This window comes from Centruroides sculpturatus, unplaced genomic scaffold (assembly GCF_000671375.1).
Source record: "Centruroides sculpturatus isolate CEXI.00-Female unplaced genomic scaffold, Cexi_2.0 scaffold42, whole genome shotgun sequence".
NCBI classification, from domain to species: Eukaryota; Metazoa; Arthropoda; class Arachnida; order Scorpiones; family Buthidae; genus Centruroides; species Centruroides sculpturatus.
In genome coordinates this window covers 435723-448275 of record NW_019384399.1, presented here as the reverse complement: position 1 = coordinate 448275, position 12553 = coordinate 435723, and the positions used below count along the sequence as shown (strand labels likewise).

Genomic DNA, 12553 nt, shown 5'->3' with positions numbered 1-12553 from the left:
AAACGACTTACTTCTGCTGTAAACCAAAACAGTGCTTGTTTCCAAAATATTTTCACAAACGTTTTCGAACTTAGTTCTTCTTCAGGTGAATAAAACGGGTAGAATCGATGTTATTCGAAATCTGAACGCAATGTTCTAAGGAAACGCATGCAATCATCGTGTTAAACTTGCGCATGCTCTGTAGATAGAAGAATCGCTTTTGGCTTCTCAAGTGTCGTAAATAAGAGTTTGCCATGCTATCGATAAGGATAGTTCATCCTTATTGTTTATACACTTGTCTTCTCTTGCTGTTTTATACAAGGCAAAGATAATTTACACTACACAGCTAATACACCATTTGCGCTGGATGGAAGCGATATATATATATATAAAACAGCAAGAGAAGACAAGTGTATAAACAATAAGGATGAACTATCCTTATCGATAGCATGGCAAACTCTTATTTACGACACTTGAGAAGCCAAAAGCGATTCTTCTATCTACAGAGCATGCGCAAGTTTAACACGATGATTGCATGCGTTTCCTTAGAACATTGCGTTCAGATTTCGAATAACATCGATTCTACCCGTTTTATTCACCTGAAGAAGAACTAAGTTCGAAAACGTTTGTGAAAATATTTTGGAAACAAGCACTGTTTTGGTTTACAGCAGAAGTAAGTCGTTTGATCAATTTGAAATATTTTTGGAAAATAATTAATATACTTTATTATATTAATTTGAAAAGATTTGAAAGAAAATTTTGGAGATAAAAACTATGACAGCTGTCACCAGAATCTTTTCAGAAAATATAATTTTATTTACAAATCAGTTATGTATAAATTTCTACTAAGTCGTTCTCTGTTTATTTAAAGCCTTTTGCCAAATCCTTAGAAGTTGCCTTATCCACCTGTAGAATTATTTTTCTGAACATGTCACTCTGAAGCTCGGTATCCACACAAGTTTCACTGCATAATTTGAATGCACATTTTAAATCCCAAAAAATAAGCATCTAAATTGTGCACTTATGTGCAGTTTAGATGCTTGAGCTGGAAATACTTTTTCATTGTTCAAATAGATACAGCAGTTGGCAACAAGTAAACAGCATCAGTTGGTTTGATATCATTTTCTGTCCCATTTGATTTCAAGATCCATTAACTTTATAATTTCCTCAACCTTTCAGTTGAATATTACAAAAGCTAAATAAAAAATAAAAATCTCTTAATATGCTATAGCATTTAAATTCACAATTTTTCTTTATTTACTAATTATGAAATTTAATGTTGTTGCATAGGTCTATCATCAATGTTGAAAAAACCAAACTCTTCCTTTTTAAAAACAATTATGTACTTAAAATTGATGTTTTTATTACCTTTTTTCCCTCCTCACAAAGAACAAGTATGTTGCTAAGATGATTGCATCATTGTCATTCATTTTGATTTATTCTTTTTTTTCTTCCAGATAGAGAACAAATGACACACTTTGACTAATTTATACTTGTAATTTATTGTCTCGTCCTTTAGCATGCTTTGTTTAATGTAAATTACGTGAATAAAAAAGATTTTAGATTTTTCTTATATTATTTTAAATTTCAATGTGTAATAATTGCAGTTATTTTTCAACAAGCCAATCAAAAGCAATTTATTATACCAGTAGACTGAACAACAGAAGTTAGATAAACAGTTTAAACTTGATAAACCATTCTATTTCAAATCATTTAAATAACTCATTATTAATAATAATTCATAAAATTATTTTAAGCATGTAAGATGAAATAATTTATCAAGTTTAAACTGTTTATCTAACTTGTTCTGTTGTTCAGAGTCTACAAATATACTAAATTGTTCTTATTGAGTTGTTGAAAAATAACTGTAAATACTATAAATTATAATGTATATAATTTGAAATGAGTTCCATCTCAATAATTTGGATGCAAAATATAAATTGTGAATTAGAATACAACACTGAATTTTTTTATTTTTTCAAATTATCCTAAATTAATTAAAGCTTATTTAATATTAATGTTAGATGATTATACAACTGTCTGTGACATTAAATTTTTTCAGCAACATAATTAGTCAAAAATATTTCACAACTTATAATCCATCTGGATTAAGAATGGACTAAAAATAAACAATGATGATGATATTCAACTCAGCTTCTGGTTTCTGATTGATATATTGTTAATGTTAATGTAGATGTATCTATCAATTAAAACATAGCTTTAAAAGAAAGTATATAGTCCATGAATAAAAATTCAGTAACATTAAAGATATACAATTGAATAAATTGATTGTATATTTGATATAAAATATTTAATAATACTGTTTGTATAAAATATTTATTGATAATGATTATGGTTTTAAAAATTGTTATATTGGGAAAAATTATCAATTCTTGCATTAATTTTTGATGAGTATTTAAATGAATATTAACAAATTTGAATATTAATTTCAAATATCTTATTAATATTTAGAAGAAATTCTAACAGCAGAATTTTAAATAGTACTTCCAAACAAATTAATCATCATTGTTTTTGAAAATTTTTTTTAAAAGAATCCTAGTATATCAGTTAGCAACATTGTAAATACAAATGTCAAATACACTGGAGTATTTTGTTCTATTGTTTTTTTAATGTAAGTGACAAATTTTAGCCAAAGATATTTATCAACTCTGAAAGAAAAGAAAGTGACAAACTTTAAATGACAATACAAGACTTTATAGAGAGACAGTAAAATTTACAAGTTTTTTTTTTTAAACAAACCTTATAGAATAGATAAAATATATATTAAGTCTAATGAAGAAAGATTTAACCAGTTTTAAAATAAACATATTTAATGAACCTAATAATTAAAATGTTATATTTACTATCAATTATTGCACAGTATTTACAGATACATATTATTAAATGTTTTTTAGTTTGCTTGTTGTTGCTTTATCATCATTTTTCATTGCTTATTTATTTATTTTATTTTTTACTGTTTTAATTCTTAATTGGAAACTACAAATGATCATCAATAATAAAATTATTAATTGATGCAGCTCTGGAATTCAGTTCTTTTGCTACTTTTTGTTTAAGAAATTAAAGATGCTTAATCATTTTTGGCTTAAGATCTGTCTTCAGAGAAATATAGAGGTTAACACTCAAAAAACCTTAACAGTCCAGTACTAAATATTTAATAGAAAATAAAATGTTTTTGACTGTACTTTCAGTCTTTTTCAAGTTTAAAAAAACAGTGAGATTCGAACAAGTGAAACCATGGAACATTCTTGGACAAGCAGGTTTTTAAAAATAATTTCATAATTTTTGTTCTTCAAATTCACTTTTTCGAATCTTGCTGGTTTTTTTAAACTTGAAGAAGACCAAAAGTACAGTCAAAAACATTTGTTTTTTATTAAATATTTAGTACTGGACTGTTAAGGTTTTTTGAGTGTTAATTTATATGCATTCCAGTATTTGTGTATGAAGGTTTTTAATTTAAGAAATATAGAGAAATTAAAAAATAAAACATTTGGAATATTAAGTGTTTAATTTTGCTCCAATATACATATCATGTAAGTTATAAAACTTGAGACATTTGCATTGCAATAAATATACATCATCAAATCAAACATTCTATTACATACAAATAATGAGTCAAACCAAATTGAATGCAGAAATGCCTTATTATTTTTAACGGAATGTGATGTGATAGAATGTTTTTTACACCTAAAATGTTAATAATGAAATGTTTAGGTGTTTGACACCTAAACATTTCATTATCTTGATAGCATTAAACATATGAATTCTATAACTTACATAACATGTTTTTATATCCTGATAATGATTATGTAGTTGGTAATTAAAAAGGTAATTAAAAAAAAATGTTTTCTTTCGTTGTTTGCTTATTAATGAGTTCTCATAAACATAATGCTTCAATTTGCTCATATGTTTAATATGAAAAATCAAAGCATTTACTACAAATACAAATTAAAGCATCTATTACAAATCCAAAATTTTGTATTTGTAATGGATATAGGTATATTTATATTTTCTTCTTATGATTTATTATTTTGGTTAAATATATAAAATTTGTTTTATTATTGTCAGTTTTAATGTTTTAATAATAAGTAGTAAATGTTTTTAATAAAAGTAAAAATTTTGTCAATTTCTTTAATTATCATCATTCTATACAAAGAAATATATTAGCAAGATATGATTTTAATACTATAGAAATTTTATGTTATAATTTATAAGTATATTTTAAAATAGATGATCAATTAAATTGCAATGAAAATAACTTATATGCAGTGGAAAATGGAGCAAGTGATGAGTGTGAAGCAGATTTATCATCAAATATAAGTCGTTCTAAGTCAACTATTCTTACTCAAAAAGTAAGTTATTTAAGAAATATTGTTTATTAGTTAATTTAAATATTAAACTCTATTTTAAAATATAATAATAAATTTGCATTTATTATTATATTTTAAATTAATGCATATTATAAACTTTGTAAGTAATTTATTCTGAAGAACAGTTTAATAAGAAATCACAAATGTTTAGATTTTTGTAATTTTGAATTTTTATTAATAAAAAAATAAGTAATTCAACATTGAATTATTATTATTATTAATAATCTTTATTTGGCCATTAGGAATATATCCATTGCCAGGGCTTTTTATACATGTGAACAATATATGTAACAATTCTTACATGTGTATCTTTACTTTTTTTAAATATCAGTAAAACATATAAATTGAAATAATGTTAACTTAAATTAAAGATGCTTAATTTAATACACAAATTAATATATTGGTACCATAATTGACTTTCAGTCCCTTATAACTAAGATAAATAGATTACTATGATCAAAATAATCGACACCTAATCTGTTGCCGAGGGAGTTTATTTAAAATACGAACATTTTCGATCTACTCCATAGATCATCTTCAAGTTGAAAAACGAATATGGAATTCATATTCATTTTTTCAACTTGCAATTTTTGGAAAAGTAAAATATTTTATATTTGTGAAGCTTCAAAGTTTACTATTCAGCACCTCATAGCATACAAATGTTTGAATTTTAAGCATTATTTTGAAAAAATTTACAAAAAAAAAAAAAAGAGAGAGAGAGAGAGTATATTAAAATGTCTTTGCTTTATCTTCTCTATACACATCAGGATATTAAGAACTATTTTCTATTTTTAATGATGATTATTATTAATTTGCTTCATACTAATTTAAATTACATTTCCCTTCATATTACTATTGATTACTATTTATTATTAAATTGTTTATAAATAGCATTTATAATTAATATTGTCTATAAATGATTATTATAACTTAAAAATGTATTGAGTAGTATGAAATGATGCTTTTTACATTTAAAAAGATTTGAAAACATTTTTTAAACCTTTTTAAATGTAAAACAAGGCTATTAGTTTTATAATAGATGTTGCTAAGGTGAACTTTATTTTTTTGAATGGGAATCTCCACTTCTTATTGCATATTATGATTCTATACCAAAAACAAACACTTTTATATAAAACATTTTTCCAAAAGATGCCCTTATCAGACATTATGAACACTTGAAGTTTTATGCAGCTGCCATCCCATCCATGCATGTGAATCTGTGAGACAGGTTGTCTGTGTGACCCTCTAGATGCTAGATGGTACCCTATAAAACCCCCAGCCATTTCTGGCAATACATCAGCATATGATTAATGTTGTAGTTTTTTAAAATATATTAGAGAGATTGCGGCCGTCGTATTCAGCCCAAAACATGAACGGCAGATGGTCAAGCACTGCCATCTGGCAATTCTAGACAGTCGATAATGGCGTTTGCTAAGTCTAGCATGGCGAGTAGAAGATCAGTTTAAACTTTATTTTTTTGGGTTTGGAGTTAAAATTATGACCTATTTATTAAAATAATGATTATTTAAGCATTTATGAATAATAATGTAAAGAAACACGATTTTAATCCAGAAATTATTTAATTATTCAATATTTTAACAAATAATGTGAAGTGCCTATAGAATTTACGTATATTTGCCTTCATAATAGCTTATCTTAAGGTAGGTTTGTTCTTTCACAGCATCTTCTACTATCAGCAGCATAATATATTTGTAAATTTTCTAAAAATTAATTTTCCAAGCTGCTTTCGAATTTACATAAGCCACTACTTCCCTCTACAAATATATGAGGTAGTCCTATCGTACGGTAGGACACACAACTCTAATTAAAAATAATTAGTGTTATTAAACATTCTATAAATACTTTAAAATAGTTTAATTTGTTTATTTACCTTCACTGGTGTAACCCTCGATGTTAAATGTATCTGCCATTTTTTCAATAAATTTCCCGTGAGTCAATGCACGACGTTCACTGAGTCATGTGATGTGAATGTGCGCTGCAATGATTTTTTCTTGGAGTTAGAACATAAACCGTGTACTTCTGCTTACCGTGTACAAGTAACATTTGAACTTGCGCCGCAACCTCTCTATTATTTTCATTCCATTTGTTACTTCATCTTTACATCTGAACTTTTATTTAAAATTTTTAAAAGAAAGCAGTAGAATATTTGCAAAAATACTTTTAATATACACTTGAACTTGTCTATCTTGAATCTCACGAAAATGAGAAAAAATTTGAGATAGACAAATTTTGAGATTTATTGGGTTGTTCGGAAAGTAAGTTCGTTTTTTTTTTTACCACTAGACGGATTAGTGGTATTTTTCCCGCAGTTTTCGTTCTAAACCGGTATTATCATTATATATTTTGACAGCTAGCATTTTATGGCTTATTTATAAAAAATTTTGTTTGATTTCGTGCTATTGTTTATTTTTTGTGTCCCATCAAATATGGAAGATCGAAAGCAGCAACTTCGGCATATTTTGCTTTTTTATTACCAAAAAAATAAAAATGCCGTTCAAGCAAGAAAAAAATCGTGTGACATGTATGGTGGAGATGTGTTGACAGAACGACAGTGCCAAAACTGGTTTACAAAATTTCGTTCTCGCAATTTCAGTATTGAAGATGCACCACGTTATGGATGGCCAATTGAAGCCAATGAAAACAAAATAAAAGTACCGATTGAAGCAAACTGCGGAATAACAACACGTGAAATCACTAAGAGATTAAATTTGTCAAATTGAACTGTTTATGATTACTTGAAACAAATTGGTTTCGTTTCAAAGCTCGATATATGAATTCCACGAGTTCTTAAAGAGAAATGCTCTATTTGGTGGGATATTAAGGAAATTTTTTTTGGAGCTTTTACCAGACAATTTAACAATTGATTCGAAAGTGTACTGCATTCGAGTAAACAAATTGCGTAATATCATCAAACAGAAAAAGCCAGCCAGAATTGATAAAAAAAAAAAAGCTGTAGTGTTTTACCACAATAATGTCAAATTTCACACAAGTTTGGTAACTCGTCAGAAACTGTTATAACTTAGATGGGACGTGCTATCACACCAACCATATTCGCCAGATCGAGCACACTCAGATTATTACTTGTTCCGGTCTATACAAATTTTTTTTAACTGTAAGACATTTACTTGAAATGACAATGTCAAAAATCACTTGGATCAGTTTTTTGTAAGCAACGATCAAAACTTTTATGAATGTGAAATCATGCTACTACCAGAAACGATGACAACAGGTATTTGACCAAAATGGTCAACATATAATTCAATAAAATATTTATTTATCATAAGAATATTGCGTTTTTTTCTACAGAAAAAAAACGAACTTACTTTCCGAACAACCCAATATATATAGTAAATAGTAATATGCTTGATTGGAAATATGGTATTTTATTAATAGAATAGCAAGTACAGTACATACCTATATTAGGTATAAATAAAACATTTCTGGCACACTTTAAAAGAAATAGTTTGTCAATAATCTGATGCTTGACTTTCATAGAGTCACTTTATGGCTAGAAGAAGTTTGTTTATCTATTTGGTTAGTAAGTAGTTTTTATAACTTTTTTCTACTATTGTCAAAAAATCTTATTCATAATTACATTTTTTAATTTTATATCATGTATAAAGAAAGAAAAAGTGTATTTAGTTTATAAAAAAAATTAATAAGATGATGATTTTAAATTACAGATGAGGATGTAGATAAATCAAAAATAGTTATATTTTTGATTTAATTTATCCAGGTTTTAAATAGAGATCTGTTTAAAACTGTTAAAACTAATATCTCAAATACTATAATAGAGATAACAGAGACTTATCACACTGCTACTGGTAACATAAAAATGACACTTCTATCATCAGAATGTAATCTTTCATTTTTATGTTACCAGTAACAGTGCAATAAGTCTCTGTTATCTGTAATGTAGTATTTGAGATATTAATTTCAACAGTTTTCAAGACAAGAAGTGCTCTTATAATGTTTAAAACTGTTATATTGCTACATATTGTGAATGAAAGTTTTGTACATAATGTTCTGTGTATAATATATGTGTTTAATAAATAGGTGAAATAAGTAAATAAATTTGCATTTTACTGTTTTGTTTTGTTACATATGTATTACAATGTAATTAGGAAAACCATAGCTTATCCTCTGATACATTTAAATAGCCATAGAAATTTAATCCAGATAAAGGCAAACTATTTTTTAAATAATTTATTAACTTTAACACTACATAAAGTGTGCTATACAATTTTACTTGATTTAGTATAGTGAGAAATAGTACAGTTGTCCCTTGATAATCCGACAGGTATGGGACCAAAGGTGTGTCAGATTACCAAAAGTGTCCGGATTACCGAAAATAATTACATATTTCGCATTGTTTTGCTAGCAGTAACTTACAATATTCTCTACTCCAACTGTTCGAACAGAACTGCTCACATAAAACACACGAAATGTGTGTCATCGAGTAAGAATTGGATGGGGAGATTCACATTGCGACATGCTTCTGTGCAAGCAGACACGTAACGGGGACGGGTACCTTGACGGCAGATGCGTCGGACTACTGAGCATGTCAGATTAAAAAACGTCGGACTATAGAGGGACAACTGTATTTGGGATGAAATAGTTTTGTATTTTTGACATGAGAAATTACATTTCTTATGACACTCGCATTGGCTCTACATATTTTGGTAATTTATACAATATTCTACACTATCAAAAGTAGAATATGAATGAAGATTTATTGATGGCCTACTACACCTGTCCTTTGTTTATATCGGTTTAAAATATCACTTAACACGTTTTTCTTTAAGCCTCCATGTCATCACTAATCACTATCACTGTTAATATCTAATAATACTGTCTGAACTCTTGTATCCCACATTTACCTATTTTATTTGTCAACCTCTTAAGTCGTCATCCTCTAATGATCTCTAAGTTATTGTTTTGTAAATATCTTGAATATGTTGTTTAAATAGTTGGAATTTCCTTTTTTTCCTCTGACAGTCTATTTGAAATCCAAGAACTAAATATACTGACTTTTTTTAATCCACCCTTCTCTAACCTGTTCCTGACTTTTTTTGGCTCAACTTTAATCTCTCTCTATCATTAAATTAATAAACATAATATAAATTGTGAATAACATATATCATAGATCTTTTCTCACTTCAAACTACAGTAGAGCGTCGATTATCCGAATCAGTTGGGACTGGGGTTGTTCGGAAAATCGATATTTTGGATAACCGATCATGTACGAAAAAATATATTAACCTATCCCATGTTGAAATTTTTCTCCGTTGCATGTCGCTTTGCATTGAATTTTCGTCAATGTTAAGCCTAACGAAGACTATTGTATCGTTAAAAATTATTTTTATTTTGTACAAACAAAATAAATATATTGAAAAATATAAAAACAATAAAAAATTATAATTCAGAAGTTAATTTAGTATCAAAAACGTAAAATATTTGAGTAGCCCAAGACATAGCCAAAGATTGTTGCACCCAGCACTGGCAAAAATTTAAATTTGCCAACTGGAATTCTTTCGGATGATTGACGTTTCGGATAATCTACACTCTACTGTACAATAATTCACTTAATATTAATAAATAAAAAAAAGATACGGGCTTAACTTTATTAAACTCCAAAGCCACCCTAAATCCTAAATCTCTTTTATTGTAACACTTCAAATTTATTCTTTATCTTAACAAATGGTTTAACATTTCTATACATTTCCATAATTTAATGTATATAATTCTCATCATTCCCTTTTCTTCTTGATTCAGAGTTCTCGGGAATCCCAAAGACATCCTGTATTAATAATGCATATGCAAATTTAACTATAAATTTTTTGATTATCTTTTCTTATCCTTAATGAAAACTCCCAAAAATATTTAAAAATGAACACAAATTGTAAGCAAAAACCAAACAGTCTAATCAATTTAAAGTCTAAAATCATGAAGGTGACAGTTAAGAGAAATATAAATATTAACGACATTTGTGAATAAATAATGTTCAAAACCGAATTAAAATAGTATTTATAAGAAGTTCCTTAATAAAGACAAAAGCAATATCTTTGTTAAAAATGAGAAAATTTAATATATTAAAAGAATTTCAAATGTCTACAGCTGACTCTCCCTATGCTCCATCAAAACTTCAGACAACATGCGATTGAAGCGCTCAAAGTGGCTGAAATATTTATTAATTAAACCAGTTAGTAGCATTAGAGGTATTGGCAACACAAGGACCAGTATATCTATTTGCTTGTGCCAGTAAATATAGGTGGTGTATGAGTTGATCAAAATGGCTGCTGCAAAGGACATAGCATGCCTTATAACATATGAGAGTTACTTGTGTGTTGTATTTGTAATAACTTTTCTCTCTGTAGTCAAAACGTTTTTTCTGCATTTGTGTCCGACATTAATCCTAGTTGATTTTGTAGTTGTTTAAGTCATGATTACATTTGTAACATTTTAGAATATGTGGGTGATCGAAAAAGATGTCTTATAGAAGGAGAGGAAATGCTAAAACTGATAACTTCATATCTATCCACTGCTTTGTCAGCAAATAATTCGCTTCACTTTCATCAGCACCTAATTTTGCTGAGCTTAAAATTCTTTTATTTTTACAAACTTTTCAACCTATCTAATATAGGCCATTGCCAGGTTTAGTATTATAAATGTTCCATTTTGGAACATTTATAATACCATTTTTGAATATTTTACATATTTAAGATTCAACAAAATAATTAAATTTAAAATAAATTGAAAGAAGTGTGTATATTAAATAAGTAAACAAATAAAACACAGAAAACAAAGCTAACTAGAAAGAAACATGATTTAAGGGTTTTTAAGTTCCATTCTTTTTTCTATTATATATTTTTATGTTGGAAGTGCATTAGCATCCCTAGCATTTAGGCAATGGTTTTTCATTTTACTTTTATAAATTTCCATCTCCAATGCAATCGATGGAGAGTGCACAGTTTTAATGACTTTCCTCTCTTCCCATTTTATAATTGCTCCTTCGATCTGCACCATAATCGCTAATATTGTGTTGTTGTGACCTTTGTCAACATTTTATCTATGTTCTTGCAGACATACTACCAGATTTCTTCTAGTCACACTCACATAATCTTTTTTGATTTCTAACTGTTGATTTTCAAATGGTACTTTATATACCCCAGCTTTCGGTTATTTTTTACATTGTCTTTATCATTCTGTGGCAAGCTATAGATATTGAGTGCTCTTTTCCTTATAAAAACTCAAGAATGATCTATAAAAGGGCACTTCTTTCAATTTATTTTAAAGTTAAATTACTTTTTCAATCTTAAATATGTAAAATAATCAAAAATGGTATGTTCCATTTTGGAACATTTATAATATTAAACCTGACAATGGCCTATATTAGATAGGTTGAAAACGTTTGTAAAAATAAAAGAATTTTAAGATCAACAAAATTAGGTGTTGGTGAAAGTGAAGTGATAACAAGTTTTATTTCCCACTTTTTTCACAGTAATTTATTTTTTTTGGGAATGTGTGTATATGTACTGAGTTTGGTGAACCTTTAGACTTATATCCAAATACACAGCAATACTTATTATTTACCATTGTAGGTTGAACACTTTCTAATTCTAACAGACCACAGACTTTATATGCGTAGCAGCCACCATTATGTAGTTTGCACTAATAATGCTAGGTGTCAGATTTATCGTTGGCACAAGTGAATTGACTCTGGTTAGTCTAGTTTTGTGTGAGATAAGCAGGGGGCCACGGGGTAACTCCCTAATGACCACTTAATTTGCACGAGCTGGTAAAGCCTGATCTCTGTGTCTTTTGGATGGCTAAAACTTGATAGGAGGGCAAAATCGAGTGGGGAGGTCGTTGGTAAGTTGATAGGTGTCTGTTGGCCGAATAGACAAGAATATAACAAAATAAAGGTTTATTATTTGACTAACTATAACATACATGAGGCTACACAGAGAGGAATATACAGGTTATATGGGTAAATGCGGTTAGGATGTGATTACCTAGTCTAGTATTTTACAAATGGCTAATCTACCAGCTAGGCCTATTTTCCAGAGAGAGAGAGAGAGAGTCCCCTAATAATTACCTCTAATGTTGGAGGAGAGCTATATGTGGCAATAACAGTTCTATATGGAAGTGTCTCAACCGTTGAG

General features: G+C 28.1%; 1 protein-coding gene across 1 annotated transcript in view; it reads left to right on the top strand.

Annotated features, from left to right (window-relative positions):
- LOC111618585 (activating transcription factor 7-interacting protein 1-like) overlaps nt 1-12553 on the top strand; it is a 94453-nt gene that overhangs the window by 28797 nt on the left and 53103 nt on the right. Inside the window, exon 4 of the mRNA XM_023360141.1 lies at nt 4228-4349. Coding sequence (XP_023215909.1) covers nt 4228-4349 — 122 coding nt within the window. The remainder of the gene's footprint in view (nt 1-4227; nt 4350-12553) is intronic.